General features: G+C 43.9%; 1 protein-coding gene across 2 annotated transcripts in view; it reads right to left on the bottom strand.

The window, feature by feature from the left end:
• Positions 1-1,620: 1,620 nt before the first annotated feature.
• LOC110515266 (plasma membrane calcium-transporting ATPase 3-like) overlaps positions 1,621-21,698 on the bottom strand; it is a 174,949-nt gene continuing 154,871 nt past the window's right edge. For both annotated transcript variants that reach the window (XM_036947843.1, XM_036947844.1), the window contains exons 22-27: positions 17,273-17,464; positions 16,880-17,093; positions 16,223-16,434; positions 13,956-14,063; positions 13,135-13,320; positions 1,621-5,335 (exon numbers count right to left, since the gene is read on the bottom strand). In XM_036947843.1, coding sequence (XP_036803738.1) covers positions 4,907-5,335; positions 13,135-13,320; positions 13,956-14,063; positions 16,223-16,434; positions 16,880-17,093; positions 17,273-17,464 — 1,341 coding nt within the window. In that variant the 3' untranslated portion in view covers positions 1,621-4,906. The remainder of the gene's footprint in view (positions 5,336-13,134; positions 13,321-13,955; positions 14,064-16,222; positions 16,435-16,879; positions 17,094-17,272; positions 17,465-21,698) is intronic.

The following is a 21,698-nucleotide window of genomic DNA, read 5'->3' as shown; positions in this document are numbered from 1 at the left end:
GAGAACTGTAAGCTAACTGACAGAATACGGAACTAACTAGAAGCTAACTGACAGAGTAGGGAACTGTAAGCTAACTGACAGAGTGGAGAACTGTAAGCTAACTGACAGAATACGGAACTAACTAGAAGCTAACTGACAGAGTAGGGAACTGTAAGCTAACTGACAGAGTGGAGAACTGTAAGCTAACTGACAGAATACGGAACTAACTAGAAGCTAACTGACAGAGTAGGGAACTGTAAGCTAACTGACAGAATAGGGAACTAACTAGAAGTTAACTGACAGAGTAGGGAACTGTAAGCTAACTGATATAGTATGGTGCTATACTGAACAAAAATATAAACACAACATGTAAAGTGTTGGTCCCATGTTTTATGAGCTGAAATTAAAGGTCCCAGAAATGTTCCATATGCATAAAAATATTATTTCTCTCACATTTTGTGCACTCATTTGTTTACATCCCTGTTAGTGAGCATTTCTTCTTCGCCAAGATAATCAATCCACCTGACAGGTGTGGCATATCAAGAAGCCTAATTAAACAGCATGATCATTACACAGGTGCACCTTGTGCTGTGGACAATAAAAGGCCACTCTAAAATGTACAGTTTTGTAACACAGCACAATGCCACAGATATCTCAAGTTTTGAGGGAGTGTGCAATTGGCCTGCTGACTGCAGGAATATCCACCAAAGCTTTTGGCAGTGAATTGAATGTTAATTTCTCTACAACGTCATTTTAGAGAATTTGGCAGTGCGTCCAACCGGCCTCACAACCGCAGACCACGTGTAGCCACTCCAGCCCAGGACCTCGACATCCGGCGTATTCACCTGTGGGATCGTCTGAGACCAGCCACCCCACCAGCTGATGAAACTGAGGGGTATTTATGTCTGTAGTAAAGCCTTTTGTGGGAGAAAAAAAACATATTCTGATTGGCTGGGCCTGGCTCCCCAGTCATGAGACATCAAAAGATTAGGGCCTAATGAATTTATTTCAATTGACTGATTTCCTTATATGAGCTGGAACTCAGTAACATCATTGAAATTGTTGTATGTTGCATTTATATTTTTGTTCAGTATACTGTAGCTAGCTTTGTAGCCATGGCCTGTGCACATTCCATTGTTTAGCTACCAAGCTAGCTGGTGGAGGTTTTCCTTTTGAAACCAGGCAGAGGAAAGCAACATTCACCACCTCAAATGCTGTTTACATTGATATCCATATTGAATGTTGTTTACATTGGTATCCATACTGAATGCTGTTTACATTGATATCCATACTGAATGATGTTTACATTGATATCCATACTGAATGCTGTTTACATTGATATCCATCCTGAATGCTGTTTACATTGATATCCATACTGAATGATGTTTACATTGATATCCATACTGAATGCTGTTTACATTGATATCCATACTGAATGCTGTTTACATTGATATCCATACTGAATGCTGTTTACATTGATATCCATACTGAATGCTGTTTACATTGATATCCATCCTGAATGCTGTTTACATTGATATCCATCCTGAATGCTGTTTACATTGATATCCATACTGAATGCTGTTTACATTGATATCCATATTGAATGTTGTTTACATTGGTATCCATACTGAATGATGTTTACATTGATATCCATACTGAATGCTGTTTACATTGATATCCATCCTGAATGCTGTTTACATTGATATCCATCCTGAATGCTGTTTACATTGATATCCATCCTGAATGCTGTTTACATTGATATCCTTACTGAATGCAGAACGTACTGGACCTCATGGGCACCCTTAATCTTTTCATCTCATTTTAGGGGGACATTTGCCTTAAAATGTTTTGTTAGAAGGGGTTAGAAGGGGTTAGAAGTCAGGGGTTAGAAGTCAGCGGATGATGCAACCCAGGCCCCGGGGTTAGAAGTCAGCGGATGATGCAACCTGGGCCCCGGGGTTAGAAGTCAGCGGATGATGCAACCGAGCCCCGGGGTTAGAAGTCAGCGGATGATGCAACCGAGCCCCGGGGTTAGAAGTCAGCGGATGACGTGGGGATGATATGGGGAGTTTGGTGTTGCCAGAACTTCTAGATCTTTGTTTAATGTTTCTGTAGTTTTTTTTTCAGATATACTATTAACTTCTATTAGGCCCTATCCTTGTCTGTATGGTTTAAAAAATATATTGGTTTCTCTTTTTCAGGACAGACAAGACAATACACGTAGACACAGAGAGAGAGAGAGAAATATTGCTAAAATAATGAAAAAGAGTGATACAAAGAAAGAGAATATTGTAGGAATAAATAAATCAGATGAATTGTGAAAACAACCCCCCTCTTTGAGGACAATAAATCAATCAGGTGAATTGTGAAAACAACCCCCCTCTTTGAGGACAATAAATCAATCAGGTGAATTGTGAAAACAACCCCCCTCTTTGAGGACAATAAATCAATCAGGTGAATTGTGAAAACAACCCCAATCTTTGAGGACAATAAATCAAATCAAAACAACATGAGAAATAAATAAATAAATAAATAAATATAGGACACAGTTAAAGCGTATATGTAAACCACAGCAGTAGTAACCATGGTGATGACGATGGTAGTCATAGTAACCGTAGTAGTGGTGGTTTCATCATAGAGTGTAAAAAGAATGGATGGAGCCATCGATGACTTCACCCTATGTGATGTCTGAAGGTCAGGAAGTGTTGTGTTAGTGTGGAGCAATCTTGCTTCATGGAAACGTTGCACACTAGGAAGTGACGTTGAAGACGTCTCCTTTTTATCCACGCCAAACTTGGTGCAAAACCACGCCCACGAGAAACGTAGCAACATTCAAAGCTATGCTGATTGGTCAGAGTTGATTGTTCCCTGATATGAAGTTGCATTACACCAGGTTTAACAGACTGACCCTAGTCCCCTGGCACATAGACTATAGCAGCATAGATACTGGAGGCTGAGACAGGGGTGGGTTGGGGGAGGTAAGTAAAGCTGTGAATTATATCAAGTGTTATCGCTATCTTACAATGCCTATTGGGCGGAAGCTGTGTAGTAGTGTGTCTAGGGTTAGCTTAGTGTGGTTATCTAAGTGTTTATGAAAGGACTGCAGTCTTCGTGGGCTTTACTCAGCCTTGTCTCAGGGTAGGAAGTTGGTGGTCTGTTGATATCCCTCTAGTGGTGTGGGGGCTGTGCTTTGGCAAAGTGGGTGGGGTTCTATTCTACCTGGTTGGCCCTATCCGGGGGTATCGTTGGATGGGTTTATATTCTGCCTGGTTGGCCCTGTCCGGGGGTATCGTTGGATGGGGTTATATTCTACCTGGTTGGCTCTGTCCGGGGTTATCGTTGGATGGGGTTATATTCTACCTGGTTGGCCCTGTCCGGGGTTATCGTTGGATGGGGTTATATTCTACCTGGTTGGCCCTGTCCGGGGGTATCGTTGGAGGGGTTCTATTCTGCCTGGTTGGCCCTGTCCGGGGTTATCGTTGGATGGGTTATATTCTACCTGGTTGGCCCTGTCCGGGGTTATCGTTGGATGGGTTATATTCTACCTGGTTGGCCCTGTCCGGGGGTATCGTTGGATGGGTTCTATTCTACCTGGTTGGCCCTGTCCGGGGGTATCGTTGGATGGGTTCTATTCTACCTGGTTGGCCCTGTCCGGGGGTATCGTTGGATGGGTTCTATTCTACCTGGTTGGCCCTGTCCGGGGTTATCGGTGGATGGGTTATATTCTGCCTGGTTGGCCCTGTCCGGGGGTATCGTTGGATGGGTTATATTCTGCCTGGTTGGCCCTGTCCGGGGGTATCGTTGGATGGGTTCTATTCTACCTGGTTGGCCCTGTCCGGGGGTATCGTTGGAGGGGTTATATTCTGCCTGGTTGGCCCTGTCCGGGGTTATCGTTGGAGGGGTTCTATTCTACCTGGTTGGCCCTGTCCGGGGTTATCGGTGGATGGGGCCACAGTGTTTGCTAGTGGCATGGCAGGCATGAGCAAACTCAGAACTTCCCGTCCGCGGGGACTCCCCCTCTAGCGTTCTTCCTCTCTCACGTCCATTTAGTCACAGGGAAGGTCCGAACTCTGACTAGTCAGCGCAGCTTTGAATGTTGCTAGGTTACTCGTGGGCATGGTTTTGCATCAAGTTTGGCGTGGATAAAAAAACGCCTTGCAGGCTAGCTCAGTTCTACCCCCTCTTGAAGACTGACCGGGGTACTGCAGGCTAGCTCAGTTCTACCCCCTCTTGAAGACTGACCGGGGTACTGCAGGCTAGCTCAGTTCTACCCCCTCTTGAAGACTGACCGGGGTACTGCAGACTAGCTCAGTTCTACCCCCTCTTGAAGACTGCAGATCACTCCTCCTCTCTCCTGTGGTATAGTAGCCTGGTCATAGCAGATCACTCCTCCTCTCTCCTGTAGTATAGTAGCCTGGTCATAGCAGATCACTCCTCCTCTCTCCTGTAGTATAGTAGCCTGGTCATAGCAGATCACTCCCCGTCTCTCCTATAGTATAGTAGCCTGGTCATAGCAGATCACTCCTCCTCTCTCCTGTAGTATAGTAGCCTGGTCACAGCAGATCACTCCTCCTCTCTCCTGTGGTATAGTAGCCTGGTCATAGCAGATCACTCCTCCTCTCTCCTGTAGTATAGTAGCCTGGTAATAGCGATAAGAGAAGAAGCAGGAAGGAAGGGCTTAACTTCTCCCTCCAGTCAGAACCTAGACTCCTTTTATACACCCCTCCTCTCTGATGGTGAAAAAATGTTCTCCTTTAAAATGTCTGTTTATTGTCTCTTCTCCCTGTCAGTCTGTCTCTCTCTCCCCTCCTGCCTGTAAGTCTGTCTGTCCTTTCCTCCCTGCATCTGTTCATGAGTTATAAGGATGTCTGAAAGCAGTAGAGGAGGAGGTCGGGAGAGCAACGGGGAGGAGGACAGGAGGAGGGGGCTAGGAGCCTGTTACCCCTAGCGCTGTTGTAGCTCTGGTTGCAACTTCATAATTGATGCACCGGTTACCTGGGGAAACAGCCTTGTTGTTTGTGTTGCCAAAGGTGACCAGTGTTGCGTTGTTGTTTATGTTGGTAGGGGTGACGGGGAGACTGTGTTGTCGGTAGGGCCTTGGTGGGCGGGAGCGGGAGGAGGACGGGGGCTGGGCGGGGGGTGGAGGGGGCTTTCGAAGGGCAGGGTGGAGTTGGTGCTGGTATCGACTCAGCTCTGACTCCTCGTCGATGTCTGTGTCGTCGATCAGAGGGATGTTATGGATGAGGTCATTGATCAGGAATTCTGGGTGAGCCATGAAGTTATGGATGGAGTTCCGTGATTCCGTTTTCTCTCGGGTCTCGTACACGTTGGTACGGAAGGCATTGACTACACGCATCTACAGGAGAAGGAGAGATGGGGAGAGGGGGAAGGAAGAGAGAGGAAGAGGGGGAAGAAGAGAGAGGGAGAGGGAGGAAGAGGAAAGGGGGAAGGAGAGAGTGAGTGAGGGGAAGGAGAGGAGAGAGGGAGACAGGCAGACTTGAATGGATGGACGGAGGGACAGACACTCAGGACCAGGTGGCTACAGTTATCTGACCTCTTACCCCTGACCCTTGACCCTTGACTAGGGCTGCAAAGTTCCTTTTACTTTTCAAAAACGTTTTTCCAGAAATCCTAGTAGAAGGAATCCTGAAATCAGGAGGGAATAAGCAGGAAATCCAGAAATAGTCTAACTGGGATTTCTAGAAAACCTGAGATTTTTTTATTGGGGTGGGGGGGGGGGGGGGGGGTGTATTTTTTAACCCTAATCCCCTGACCTCTAACCCTGACCTCTGGCTTCCAGCCAACTGCTCCATATGGGAAAAGAAAGAGAACCAACATAACCAAGACAACAGAATGTTTGTTTAATGGGGTAACATCAGTTTTCCTTACCTACCCTACAGTGAACTACTATCCCCTACAGTGAAGTGAACTACTCTCCCCTACAGTGAAGTGAACTACTTTCCCCTACAGTGAACTACTATCCCCTACAGTGAAGTGAACTACTCTCCCCTACAGTGAACTACTATCCCCTACAGTGAAGTGAACTACTCTCCCCTACAGTGAAGTGATAGATGTAATCTACAGGATGATATATGTAATCTACAGGATGATAGATGTAATCTACACCTCCATTAGGATGATAGATGATAGATGTAATCTACACCTCCATTAGGATGATATATGTAATCTACTCCTCCATTAGGATGATAGATCTAATCTACAGGATGATAGATGTAATCTACACCTCCATTAGGATGATAGATGTAATCTACAGGATAATAGATGTAATCTACTCCTCCATTAGGATGATAGATGTAATCTACAGGATGATAGATGGAATCTACACCTCCATTAGGATGATATATGTAATCTACTCCTCCATTAGGATGATAGATGTAATCTACAGGATGATGGATGAAATCTACAGGATGATAGATGTAATCTACTCCTCCATTAGGATGATAGATGTAATCTACACCTCCATTAGGATGATTGATGTAATCTACAAGAAGAGGGATGTAATCTACAGGAAGATGGATGTAATCTACAGGATGATATATGTAATCTACACCTCCATTAGGATGATAGATGATAGATGTAATCTACACCTCCATTAGGATGATAGATGTAATCTACACCTCCATTAGGATGAGAGATGTAATCTACTCCTCCATTAGGATGATAGATGTAATCTACACCTCCACTAGGATGATAGATGTAATCTACACCTCCATTAGGATGATAGATGTAATCTACTCCTCCATTAGGATGATAGATGTAATCTACAGGAAGATGGATGTAATCTACAGGAAGATGGATGGAATATACACCTCCATTAGGATGATAGATGTAATCTACACCTCCATTAGGATGATAGATGTAATCTACTCCTCCATTAGGATGATAGATGTAATCTACTCCTCCATTAGGATGATAGATGTAATCTACTCCTCCATTAGGATGATAGATGTAATCTACAGGATGATATATGTAATCTACACCTCCATTAGGATGATAGATGTAATCTACAGGATGATAGATGTAATCTACAGGATGATAGATGTAATCTACACCTCCATTAGGATGATAGATGTAATCTACAGGATGATAGATGTAATCTACAGGATGATAGATGTAATCTACAGGATGATAGATGTAATCCACTCCTCCATTAGGATGATAGATGTAATCTACAGGATGATAGATGAATCTACATCTCCTTCAGGATGATAGATGTAATCTACTCCTCCATTAGGATGATAGATGTAATCTACAGGATGATAGATGTAATCTACATCTCCTTCAGGATGATAGATGTAATCTACACCTCCATTAGGATGATAGATGTAATTTACACCTCCATTAGGATGATAGATATAATCTACACCTCCATTAGGATGATAGATGTAATCTACAGTATGATGGATGTAATCTACAGGATGATAGATGTAATCTACACCTCCATTAGGATGATAGATGTAATCTACTCCTCCATTAGGATGATTGATGTAATCTACAGGAAGTTGGATGTAATCTACAGGATGATAGATGTAATCTACACCTCCATTAGGATGATAGATGATAGATGTAATCTACACCTCCATTAGGATGATAGATATAATCTACACCTCCATTAGGATGATAGATGTAATCTACACCTCCATTAGGATGACAGATGTAATCTACTCCTCCATTAGGATGATAGATATAATCTACAGGATGATAGATGTAATCTACTCCTCCATTAGGATGATAGATGTAATCTACTCCTCCATTAGGATGATAGATGTAATCTACAGGATGATAGATGTAATCTACAGGATGATAGATGTAATCTACTCCTCCATTAGGATGATAGATGTAATCTACAGGATGATAGATGTAATCTACTCCTCCATTAGGATGATAGATGTAATCTACTCCTCCATTAGGATGATAGATGTAATCTACTCCTTCATTAGGATGATAGATGTAATCTACTCCTCCATTAGGATGATAGATGTAATCTACAGGATGATAGATGTAATCTACAGGATGATAGATGTAATCTACTCCTCCATTAGGATGATAGATGTAATCTACAGGATGATAGATGTAATCTACTCCTCCATTAGGATGATAGATGTAATCTACAGGATGATAGATGGAATCTACACCTCCATTAGGATGATAGATGTAATCTACAGGATGATAGATGGAATCTACTCCTCCATTAGGATGATAGATGTAATCTACTCCTCCATTAGGATGATAGATGTAATCTACTCCTCCATTAGGATGATAGATGTAATCTACAGGATGATAGATGTAATCTACAGGATGATAGATGTAATCTACAGGATGATAGATGTAATCTACAGGATGATAGATGTAATCTACTCCTCCATTAGGATGATAGATGTAATCTACAGGATGATAGATGTAATCTACAGGATGATAGATGTAATCTACATGATGATAGATGTAATCTACTCCTCCATTAGGATGATAGATGTAATCTACAGGATGATAGATGTAATCTACAGGATGATAGATGTAATCTACAGGATGATAGATGTAATCTACATGATGATAAATGTTTAATCTACTCCTCCATTAGGATGATTGATGTAATCTATACCTCCATTAGGATGATATATGTAATCTACTCCTCCAGTAGGATGATAGATGTAATCTACTCCTCCATTAGGATGATAGATGTAATCTACAGGATGATAGATGTAATCTACAGGATGATAGATGTAATCTACATGATGATAAATGTTTAATCTACTCCTCCATTAGGATGATTGATGTAATCTATACCTCCATTAGGATGATATATGTAATCTACTCCTCCAGTAGGATGATAGATGTAATCTACTCCTCCATTAGGATGATAGATGTAATCTACAGGATGATAGATGTAATCTACTCCTCCATTAGGATGATAGATGTAATCTACAGGATGATAGATGTAATCTACACCTCCATTAGGATGATAGATGTAATCTACAGGATGATAGATGTAATCTACTCCTCCATTAGGATGATAGATGTAATCTACAGGATGATAGATGTAATCTACACCTCCATTAGGATGATAGATGATAGATGTAATCTACTCCTCCAGTAGGATGATAGATGTAATCTACAGGATGATAGATGTAATCTACAGGATGATAGATGTAATCTACTCCTCCATTAGGATGATAGATATAATCTACTCCTCCATAAAATTAGATTTCATTTACCTGTCAAATAATTTATCCTGTTGTTGTATATAGTCATTACCTGTCAAATTTGTGATCCTGTTGTTGTCTATAGTCATTACCTGTCACATTTGTTATCCTATTGTTGTCTATAGTCATTACCTGTCACATATGTTATCATGTTGTTGTATATAGTCATTACTTGTCACATATGTTATCTTGTTGTTGTCTATAGATCCTCAATCTCACACAAATAATCATGGAACCTATCGCGTACCACCCTAAATCTGTAAAAATGGGCACCCTCATAGATATCACCCTGACCAACCTGCCCTCTAAATACACCTCTGCTGTCTTCAACCAGGATCTCAGCGATCACTGCCTCATTGCCTGCGTCCGTAATGGGTCCCAGGTCAAACGACCACCTCTAATCACTGTCAAACACTCCCTAAAACACTTCAGTGAGCAGGCCTTTCTAATAAACCTGGCCCAGGAATCCTGGAAGGATATTGACCTCATTCCGTCAGTAGAGGATGCCTTGTCGTTCTTTAAAAGTAATTTCCTCACCATCTTAAATAAACATGTCCCACTCAAAAAATGTAGAATGAAGAAAAGATATAGCCCTTGGTTCACTCCAGACCTGATTGCCCTTGACCAGCACAAAAACATCCTGTGGCGTACAGCATTAGCATCGAATAGCCCCCACGATATGCAACTTTTCAGGGAAGTTAGGAACCAATAAACACAAGCAGTTAGGAAAGCAAAGGCTAGCAGAAATGTGCATCCTGTAGCACAAACTCCAAAAAGTTCTGGTACACTGTAAAGTCCATGGAGAATAAGAGCACCTCCTCACAGCTGACCACTGCACTGAGGCTAGGAAACACTGTCACCACCGATAAATCTACGATAATCGAGAATTTCAATAACCATTTTTCTATGGCTGGCCATGCTTTCCACCTGGCTACCCCTACCCTGGTCAACAGCTCTGCACCCCCCACAGCAACTTGCCCAAGCCTCCCCATTTCTCCTTCACCCAAATCCAGATAGCTGATGTTCTGAAAGAGCTGCTAAATCTGGACCCCTACAAATCAGCTGGGCTAGACAATCTGGACCCTTTCTTTCTAAAACTATCAGCCGCAATTTTTGCAACCCCTATTACTAGTCTGTTTAACCTCTCTTCTGTATTGTTTGAGATCCCCAAAGATTGGAAATCTGCCGCGGTCATCCCCCTCTTCAAATGGGGGGACACTCTAGACCCAAACTATTACAGACCTATATCTATCCTACCCTGCCTTTCCAAGGTCTTCAAAAGTCATTTCGAATCCAACCGTACCTTCTCCGCTATGCAATCTGGTTTCCGAGCTGGTCATGGGTGCACCTCTGCCACGCTCAAGGTCCTAAATCATACCATAACCGCCATCGATAAAATACAACACTGTGCAGCCGTATTCATCGACCTGGCCAAGGCTTTCGACTCTGTCAATCACTGCATTCTTATCGGCAGACTCAACAGCCTTGGTTTCTCAAATGACTGCCTTGCCTGGTTCACCAACTACTTCTCAGACAGAGTTCAGTGCTGCCTCTCCTTCCAGTTCTCTGCTTCCAATGACTGGAATGAACTGCAAAAATCACTGGCTTTAAGCACCAGCTGTCAGAGCAGCTCACAGATCACTGCACCTGTACAAAGCCCATCTGTAAACAGCCCGTCCAACTACCTATCTCATCCCCATACTGTATTTATTTATTAATCTTACTCCTTTGCACCCCAGGATCTCTACTTGCACATTCATCTTCTGCACATCCTACCTTTCCAGTGTTTAATTGCTATATTGTAATTACTTTGCCACCATGGCCTATTCATTGCCTTACCTCTCTTATCCTACCTCATTTCCACATGCTGTATATAGATTTTTTCTACTGTATTATTGACTGTATGTTTGTTTTATTCCATGTGTAACTCTGTGTTGTTGTATGTGTCGAACTGCTTTGCTTTATCTTGGCCAGGTCGCAGTTGCAAATGAGAACTTGTTCTCAACTAGCCTACCTGGTTATCAGTAGGTCTATATACAAACCTATTCTACAGCTAGCTATCAGTAGGTCTACATACAAACCTATTCTACAGCTATCTATCAGTAGGTCTACAGCTAGCTATCAGTAGGTCTACAGCTAGCTATCAGTAGGTCTATATACAAACCTATTCTACAGCTATCTATCAGTAGGTCTACAGCTAGCTATCAGTAGGTCTACATACAAACCTATTGTACAGCTAGCTATCAGTAGGTCTATAGCTAGCTATCAGTAGGTCTATATACAAAACTATTCTACAGCTAGCTATCAGTAGGTCTATATTAAAACCAATTCTACAGCTATCAGTAGGTCTACAGCTAGCTATCAGTAGGTATTCATACAAACCTATTGTACAGCTAGCTATCAGTAGGTCTATAGCTAGCTATCAGTAGGTCTATATACAAAACTATTCTACAGCTAGCTATCAGTAGGTCTATATTAAAACCAATTCTACAGCTATCAGTAGGTCTACAGCTAGCTATCAGTCGGTATTCATACAAACCTATTCTACAGCTAGCTATCAGTAGATCTACATGCAAACCTATTCTACAGCTAATCAGTCGGTCTATATACCGACCTATTCTCATCATGTGAAATACATAGAATTAGGGCCTAATGAATTTATTTAAATTGACTGATTTCCTTAAAATAACTGTAACTCAGTAAAATCTTTGAAATTGTTGCATGTTGCATTGATATTTTTGATCAGTGTAATATGGTAGAATTCTATCAATTTAATCAGACCAATTATTTTACTATATTTAACTTTGCCTATAATATTATGCAACTGCTTTGCTTTAAAGGTGCACCATGCAGAAATTGTGCCACCATTTCCTGGTTACAAAAATTATACTATTTCACCTAATTTCAGATGATGTGACAAAACAAAATCACTGAGTGTAGAGAATCATTGTACCATCTCAATCACTGTGAAATGTCTTTTAAAAAACAAAAAATAACCTATATTTTCAGCCGTTTGAAGCTGGTGTACAAAACCGAATGTAAAAGACACAAAAACTAAACTTAAGAACAGGAAGCATAGAAATAGAGCACATAGAACAGATCTACCGCTTCTTAGACTTACTTTCGATGAGAATGACAGATCTATAATTCACAATTCTATATGAATTTGGTCGGGACGCTCAATAACTTACATATTGCAGCTTTAAATAGTGAAGTAAAACTTTTTAAACCTAAACTACACTACCATACTTTAAAGAGTTATAAAGAGTACCGATAAAGAGACACAGAGAGATACAGAGGGACACAGAGAGACACAGAGAGACAAACAGAGACAGACACCGAGAGAGACAGACACAGAGACAAACAGAGAGAGACACAGAGAGGCACACAGAGAGAGAGACAGAGAGAGAGACACAGAGAGAGAGAGACAGAGAGAGAGACACAGAGAGAGAGAGACAGAGACACAGAGAGAGACACAAAGAGAGACAGAGAGACAGAGAGACAGACAGAGAGAGAGAGACAGAGAGAGAGACAGAGAGATAGACAGAGAGAGAGAGACAGACAGAGAGACAGAGACAGACAGAGAGCGAGAGAGACAGAGAGATAGATGGAGAGAGAGAGAAAGAGACACAGAGAGACAGACATAGAGAGAGACAGAGAGACAGAGAGAGAGACATAGAGATGAGACATAGAGAGATAGACAGAGACACAGAGAGACAGACAGAGAAAGAGAGACAGAGAGACAGAGAGACAGACAGAGACAGACAGAGAGAGAGACACAGAGAGACAGAGAGAGACACAGAGACAGACAGAGAGACAAAGAGACAGACAGAGAGACAGACAGAGAGAGAGACACAGAGAGACAGAGAGAGACACAGAGACAGACAGAGAGATAGACAGAGAGAGAGAGACACAGAGAGTAAAGATATGATACCTGTGTCTGTATGCGGTTTAGTCCTCTACACCACAGTATCTGTCCTCGTCGTAGCTCTCTCTCAGCACAGTCGATCTCTCCCTCTTCGTCTCCTTCGTCCATCTCTTCCTCTTCCTCCACCGCCGCCATCGCTGCCCCCGCCTCCTTCAGACATGGTAATTGGTCGCTGGGAACCGTGGCGATCACCTGTCCCCCGACAATGCACACGGAGACAGTCGTCAGACGAAAAAGGTGGTACTATCCTACACACAAGTAATGCATTACACACACTCACACACACTGTCTAATAGGCCTGTCTAATAGGCCTGTCTAATAGGCCTGTCTAATAGGCCCGTCTAATAGGCCCGTCTAAAAGGCCTGTCTAAAAGGCCTGTCTAATAGGCCTGTCTAATAGGCCTGTCTAATAGGCCTGTCTAATAGGCCCGTCTAATAGGCCCGTCTAAAAGGCCTGTCTAATAGGCCTGTCTAATAGGCCTGTCTAATAGGCCTGTCTAATAGGCCTGTCTAAAAAGATGTTCCTCTATCTATGACTCTACAGTGCATTTTCTATATTAGCGGGTTAGGGGTTAGGGTTAGGGTTGGGGTTGGGGTTAGGTTTGGGGTTAGGGTTAGGGTTGGGGTTGGGGTTAGGGTTGGGGCTGGGGTTGGGGTTAGGGTTAGGGTTGGGGTTAGGGGTTAGGGTTGGGGTTGGGGCTAGGGGTTAGGGTTAGGGTTGGGTGCGGGCCCCAGATTTGGACTTTATCACATAACCTATAGTCAGGTGGTTGCGGATGGGTTATTAGCAAACAGCTGACCCGTGCATCACTAACACACACACTGACCTGTCCCCAGAGTAGTTCTCCCACTCCAACGAACAGACACCAGAGCCACTGTTCCACGCTGAGAGGAGCACAGCTGAACGGCTTGCCTCCCCACTGGACGATCACCACCTAGGGAACATAACATACCCTACATTACCAACAGGACACCTGCAGTCTTCATATAGACTTTTTGTTTTATTTTGTTCTACTGTATTATTGACTGTATGTTTGTTTTACTCCATGTGTAACTCTGTGTTGTTGTTTGTGTCGCACTGCTTTGCTTTATCTTGGCAAGGTCGCAGTTGTAAATGAGAACTTGTTCTCAACTGGCCTACCTGGTTAAATAAAGGTGATCTGGCCTACCTGGTTAAATAAAGGTGAAATATATATATTTTTTTTAATTCCAAAATCATGGGCATTAATATGGAGTTGGTCCCCCCTTTGCTGCTATAACAGCCTCCACTCTTCTGGGAAGGCTTTCCACTAGAGGTTGGAACATTGCTGCTATAACAGCCTCCACTCTTCTGGGAAGGATTTCCACTAGATGTAGGAACATTGCGGCTATAACAGCCTCCATTCTCTGGGAAGGCTTTCCAATAGATGATGCAGATGACTTGCTTCCATTCAGCCACAAGAGCATTAGTGAGGTCGATTAGACCATTAGGGCATTGGCCAAACCCAGATTAGTCCGTCTGACTGCCAGATGGTGAAGCGTGATTCATCACTCCAGAGAAAGTGTTTCTGCTGCTCCAGAGTCCAATGGCGGCAAGCTTTACACCCCTCCAGCCAACAATTGGCATTACGCATGGTGATCTTAGGCTTGTGTGCGGTCTGTTCGGCCATGGAAACCCATTTCATGAAGCTCCCGACAAACAGGTCTTGTGCTGACGTTGCTTCCGGAGGTGGTTTGGAACTCGGTAGTGAGTGTTGCAACTGAGGACAGACCATTTTCCAACGCTTCAGCACTTGGTGGTCCTGTTCTTTTAGCTTGTGTGGCCTTCATCTTCACAATAACATCACTTACAGTTGGGCCAGGGCACCTTCCACTTCACAATAACAGCACTTACAGTTGGCCAGGGCACCATCCACTTCACAATAACAGGACTTACAGTTGGCCAGGGCACCTTCCACTTTACAATAACATCACTTACAGTTGGCCAGGGCACCTTCCACTTTACAATAACATCACTTACAGTTGGCCAGGGCACCATCCACTTCACAATAACAGCACTTACAGTTGGCCCGGGCACCTTCTACTTTACAATAACAGCACTTACAGTTGGCCAGGGCACCATCCACTTTACAATAACAACACTTACAGATGGCCAGGGCACCATCCACTTTACAATAACAGCACTTACAGATGGCCAGGGCACCATCCACTTTACAATAACAGCACTTACAGATGGCCAGGGCACCATCCACTTTACAATAACAGCACTTACAGTTGGCCAGGGCACCATCCACTTTACAATAACAGCACTTACAGATGGCCAGGGCACCATCCACTTTACAATAACAGCACTTACAGTTGGCCAGGGCACCTTCCACTTTACAATAACATCACTTACAGTTGGCCAGGGCACCATCCACTTTACAATAACATCACTTACAGTTGGCCAGGGCACCATCCACTTCACAATAACAGCACTTACAGATGGCCAGGGCACCTTCCACTTCACAATAACAGCACTTACAGTTGGCCAGGGCACCATCCACTTCACAATAACAGCACTTACAGATGGCCAGGGCACCATCCACTTTACAATAACAGCACTTACAGTTGGCCAGGGCACCATCCACTTTACAATAACAGCACTTACAGATGGCCAGGGCACCTTCCACTTCACAATAACAGCACTTACAGTTGGCCAGGGCACCATCCACTTCACAATAACAGCACTTACAGATGGCCAGGGCACCATCCACTTTACAATAACAGCACTTACAGTTGGCCAGGGCACCTTCCACTTCACTTCACGCACGTCCGTGCATGCGTGTGTGTCAGTGTGTGTGCGTGTGTGTCCGTGCGTGCGTGTGTGCGTGTGTCAGTGTGTGTCCATGCGTGCGTGTGTGTGCGTGTGTCCGTGTGTCCGTGCGTGCGTGTGTGTCAGTGTGTGTGCGTGTGTGTGCGTGTGTCAGTGTGTGTCCGTGCGTGCATGTGTGTCAGTGTGTGTGCGTGTGTGTGCGTGTGTGTGCGTGTGTCAGTGTGTCAGTGTGTGTCCGTGTGTCCGTGCGTGCATGTGTGCGTGTGTGTCCGTGTGTGTCCGTGCGTGCGTGTGTCCTACCTGGATAACTAAGGTTCCGAACACTATGGAACAGAAGATAGGGTTAGAGAAGATTCCGTCAAAGACATTGCGTTCTCCGTGGATCTTCCTGGCGTTGATCTCATTAAAGAGCTGCATGAGGACGAAGGTGTTGAAAATTATGGTGTAGTGTTCTGACGGAGGGGAGTGGAGCGGAGCTTTACGACCACTGTCTATGTTGAAGATACGCTCTCCTAAAGGAGAGAGGAGAGGAGGGGGAGGAGAGAGGAGAGAGGAAGGGAGAGGGTAGAGAGGAGGAGAGGGAAGAGAAAAGGAGGGTAGAGAGGAGGAGAGTGGAGAGGGGAGAGGAGGAAGAGGAGGAGAGAGGAGAGAAGAAGAGAGGAAAGGAGAAGAAGAGAGAGGGAGAGAAGAGGAGGAGAGGAAAGGAGAGGTAGAGGGGGGGTGAGGAGAGAAGAGGAGAAAGGGGAGGAAAGAGGAGAGAAGGAGAGGAAAGGAAAAGGAGAGATAAACTGTCAAAAAATTATTAAGTTCTTAAGGAAAAGAGAACTGGAGGCAAGATCATGAATGAGGACAGGGAGGAGAATGAAAGTAATGGATAGGAAGAAATAGGAGGAGAGAAAAAGTGTGTGTGTGTGTATGTGTGTGTGTGTGTATGTGTGTGTGTGTGTGTGTGTGTACCTATAAACAGGAGACTAAAGATAATGATGAGCTGGTAGACTCCGTGACCCAGGATGTTCTTTAACATCGTCAAGGAGATGAGGGGGTTGTTGCGGCCGTAGGGTTTACGTAGCAACAGGGACTCTGTGGGTGGTTCTGTTGCTAAGGCAAGAGAGGCGAAGGTATCCATGATGAGGTTAACCCATAACATCTGGACTGCTTTCAGAGGAGAGTCCTGGGGGGGGCAAGAGGGTTGGTGGGGGGAGGAGAATGTGTGAAAAGCCACTGTTGACACCCACAATGTTGAGTGTGTGCATTTGTGTGTGAGCGTGTGTTCGTTACCTGTGTAATGCAGGCCCCAGTGAAGGCCACTATGACAGCCACCACGTTGACAGTCAGCTGTGTGTTTATTACCTGTGTGATGCAGGCCCCAGTGAAGGCCACTATGACAGCCACCACGTTGACAGTCAGCTGGAACTGGAGGAACTTGGAGATGCTGTCGTAGACGTTCCTCCCCCACATCACAGCCTTCACTATACTACTGAAGTTATCGTCCGTTAATATGATGTCAGACGCCTCCTTGGCCACGTCTGTACCGGCTATACCCTGCAGAGAGAGAGGTATGGTTTAATACCGGCTGAACCCTGCAGAGAGAGAAGAGGAATGGTTTAATACCGGCTGAACCCTGCAGAGAGAAGAGGTATAGTTTAATACCGGCTGAACCCTGCAGACTGGGGGGCAGTATTCAGTGGAGTGGATGATCAGGTGCCCAGAGTAAACTGCCTGCTACTCAGGCCCAAAAGATAGAATATGCATATAATTAGTTGATTTGGATGGAAAACACTTTGAAGTTTCTAAAACTGTTTGAATGATGTCTGTGAGTATAACAGAACTCATATGGCAGGCATAAACCAGAGAAAAAATCCAACCAGGAAGTGGGAAATCTGAGGTTTGTAGTTTTTCAAGTCATTGCCTATCGAAAATACAGTGTCTATGGGGTCATATTGCACTTCCTAAGGCTTCCAATAGATGTCAACCGTCTTTAGAACCGTGTTTGAGGCTTCTACTGTAAATGGGGAGAGAATGAGAGCGTCTGGCAGAGTGTCATGAGCTCAGTCTCGTGCATGCCTGTGAGAGTTAGCTGCGTTCCATTGCATTTCCAAAGACAAAGGAATTGTCCGGCTGAAACATTATTGAAGATTTATGATAAAACATCCTAAAGATTGATTCTATACATCGTTTGACATGTTTGAACTAAACGCGCCAACAAAAAGGAGGTATTTGGACATAAATTATGGACTTTATCGAACAAAACAAACATTTATTGTGGAACTGTGATTCCTGGGAGTGCATTCTGATGAAGATCATCAAAGGTAAGTGAATATTTATAATGCTATTTCTGACTTTTGTGACACCTCTCCTTCTTTGAAAATTGGCTGTATGTTTTTCTGTGGCTAGGTGTTGACCTAACATAATCGCAAGGTGTGCTTTCGCCGTAAAGCCTTTTGGAAATCTGACACAACAGTTGCATTAAGGAGAGGTTTATCTATAATTCCATGCATAACACTTGTATCTTTTATCAATGTTTATTATGAGTATTTCTGTAATTTGATGTGGCTCTCTGCACTTTCACCGGATGTTTGTTTGAGACAATGCATTTCTGAACATAACACACCAATTTCAAATGAGGTTTTTGGACATAAAGATGAACTTTATCAAACAAAACACACATTTATTCATTTGGTGTGCTTTCGCTGTAAAGCATATTTGAAATTGGACACTGTGGCTGGATTTACAAGTGGTTTATCTTTAAAATTGTGTAAAATACTTGTTTGTTTGAGGAATTTTAATTATGGGATTTCTGTTGTTCTGAATTTGGCGCCCTGCAATTTCACTGGCTGTTGGCTGTTGCCGTCCCACATATCCCAGAGAGGTTAATACAGGACGTACCCTGCAGAGAGAAGAGGTATGGTTTAATACCGGCTGAACCCTGCAGAGAGAGAAGAGGAATGGTTTAATACCGGCTGTACCCTGCAGAGAGAGAAGAGGAATGGTTTAATACCGGCTGAACCCTGCAGAGAGAGAAGAGGTATGGTTTAATAGCGGCTGTACCCTGCAGAGAGAGAAGAGGAATGGTTTAATACCGGCTGTACCCTGCAGAGAGAGAAGAGGACTGGTTTAATACCGGCTGTACCCTGCAGAGAGAGAAGAGGAATGGTTTAATACCGCCTGTGCCCTGCAGAGAGAGAAGAGGTATGGTTTAATACCGGCTATACCCTGCAGAGAGAAGAGGTATGGTTTAATACCGGCTGAACCCTGCAGAGAGAGAAGAGGAATGGTTTAATACCGGCTATATCCTGGAGAGGGAATTTAATTTATTTCACCTTTATTTAACCAGGTAGGCTAGTTGAGAACAAGTTCTCATTTGCAACTGCGACCTGGCCAAGAATAAAGCAAAGCAGTTTGACACAAACAACAACACACTTACACATGGGATAAACAAACATACAATCAATAATACAGTAGAAAAATCTATATACAGCATACTCATGTATATATGAGGTAGGATAAGAGAGGTAAGGCAATAAATAGGCCATGGTGGCAAAGTAATTACAATATAGCAATTAAACACTGGAATGGTAGGATGTGCAGAAGATGAATGTGCAAGTAGAGATACTGGGGTGCAAGGAAGCAAGATAAATAAATAAATACAGTATGGGGATGAGGTAGTTGGATGGGCAATTTACAGATGAGCTATGTACAGGTGCAGTGATCTGTGAGCTGGTCTGACAACTGGTGCTTAAAGCTAGTGAGGGAGATAAGAGTCTCCAGCTTCAGAGATTTTTGCAGTTCGTTCCAGTCATTGGCAGCAGAGAACTGGAAGGAGAGGCGGCCAAAGGAAGAATTGGCTTTGGGGGTGACCAGTGAAATATACCTGCTGGAGTGCGTGCTACGGGTGGGTGCTGCTATGGTGACCAGTGAGCTGAGATAATGCGGGGCTTTACCTAGCAGAGACTTGTAGATGACCTGTAGCCAGTGGGTTTGGCGACGAGTATGAAGCGAGGGCCAGTCAACGAGAGCATACAGGTTGCAATGGTGGGTAGTATATGGGGCTTTGGTGACAAAACGGATGGCACTTTTATAGACTGTATCCAATTAGTTGAGTACAGTGCTGGAGGCTATTTTGTAAATGACATCGCCGAAGTCAAGGATCGGTAGGATGGTCAGTTTTACGAGGGTATGTTTGGCAGCATGAGTGAAGGATGCTTTGTTGCAAAATAGGATTCTAGATTTAATTTTTGATTGGAGATGTTTAATGTGAGTCTGGAAGGAGAGTTTACAGTCTAGCCAGACCCCTAGGTATTTGTAGTTGTCCACATATTCAGAACCGTCCAGAGTATTGATGCTGGATAGGCGGAAAGGTCCGGGCAGCGATCGGTTGAAGAGCATGCATTTAGTTTTACTTGCATTTAAGAGCAGTTGGAAAGAGAGTTGAATGGCATTGAAGCTCATCTGGAGGTCAGTTAACACAGTGTCCAAAGAAAGGCAAGAGGTATGCAGAATGGTGTCGTCTGCGTAGAGGTGGATCAACGAATCACCAGCAGCGAGAGCGACATCATTGATGTATACAGAGAAGATAGTCGGCCCGAGAATTGAACCCTGTGGCACCCCCATAGAGACTGCCAGAGGTCCGGACAACAGGCCCTCCGATTTGACATATTGAACTCTATCAGAGAAGTAGTTGGTGAACCAAGCGAGGCAATGATTGAGAGTCAAAAGCCTTAGCCAGGTCGATGAATACGGCCGCACAGTAATGTCTCTTATCGATGCCGGTTATGATATCGTTTAGCGTGGCTAAGGTGCACCCATGACCAGCTCGGAAACCGGATTGCATAGAGAAGGTACGGTGAGAATCGAAATGGTCAGTGATCTGTTTTTTAACTTTGCTTTCAAAGACCTTAGAAAGGCAGGGTAGAATAGATATAGGTCTGTAGCAGTTTGGGTCTAGAGTGTCTCCCCCTTTGAAGAGGGAGATGACTGCGGCAGCTTTCCAATCTATGGGAATCTCAGACGATACGAAAGAGAGATTGAACAGGCTAGTAATAGGGGTTGCAACCATTTCGGCAGATCATTTTAAAAAGAGACGGTCCAGATTGTCTAGCCCGGCTGATTTGAGGGGTCGAGATTTTGCAGCTCTTTCAGAACATCAGCAATCTGGATTTGGGTGAAGGAGAAATGGGGGAGGATTGGGTGAGTTGCTGTGGGGAGTGCAGGGCTGTTGACCGGGGTAGGGGTAGCCAGGTGGAAATCATTGTGATCAATTATTGTGGATTTATCGGTGGTGACAGTGTTTCCTAGCCTCAGTGCAGTGGTCAGCTGGGAAGAGGTGCTCTTATTCTCAATGGACTTTACAGTGTCCCAGAACTTTTTTGAGTTTGTTCTACAGGATGCAAATTTCTGTTTGAAAAAGCTAGCCTTAGCTTTCCTAACTGCCTGTGTATATTGGTCCCTAACTTCCCTGAAAAGTTGCATATCGCGGGGGCTATTCGATGCTAATGCCGAACTCCACAGGATGTTTTTGTGCTGGTCAAGGGCAGACAGGTCTGGAGTGAACCAAGGACTATATCTATTCCTAGTTCTAAATTATTTCAATGGAGCACTCATATTTAAGATGGTGAGGAAGGCACTTTTAAATAATTACCAGGCATCCTCTGCTGACGGGATGAGGTCAATGTCATTCCAGGATTCCCGGGCCAGGTCGATTATAAAGGCCTACTCGCTGATGTGTTTTAGGGAGCGTTTGACAGTGATGAGGGGTGGTCGTTTGACCGCAGACCCA

Source organism: Oncorhynchus mykiss, chromosome 16 (assembly GCF_013265735.2).
Source record: "Oncorhynchus mykiss isolate Arlee chromosome 16, USDA_OmykA_1.1, whole genome shotgun sequence".
In the NCBI taxonomy this organism is placed as follows: domain Eukaryota; kingdom Metazoa; phylum Chordata; class Actinopteri; order Salmoniformes; family Salmonidae; genus Oncorhynchus; species Oncorhynchus mykiss.
The sequence above is the reverse complement of the archived record's forward strand: the minus strand, read 5'-3'. Positions and strand labels throughout refer to the sequence as shown.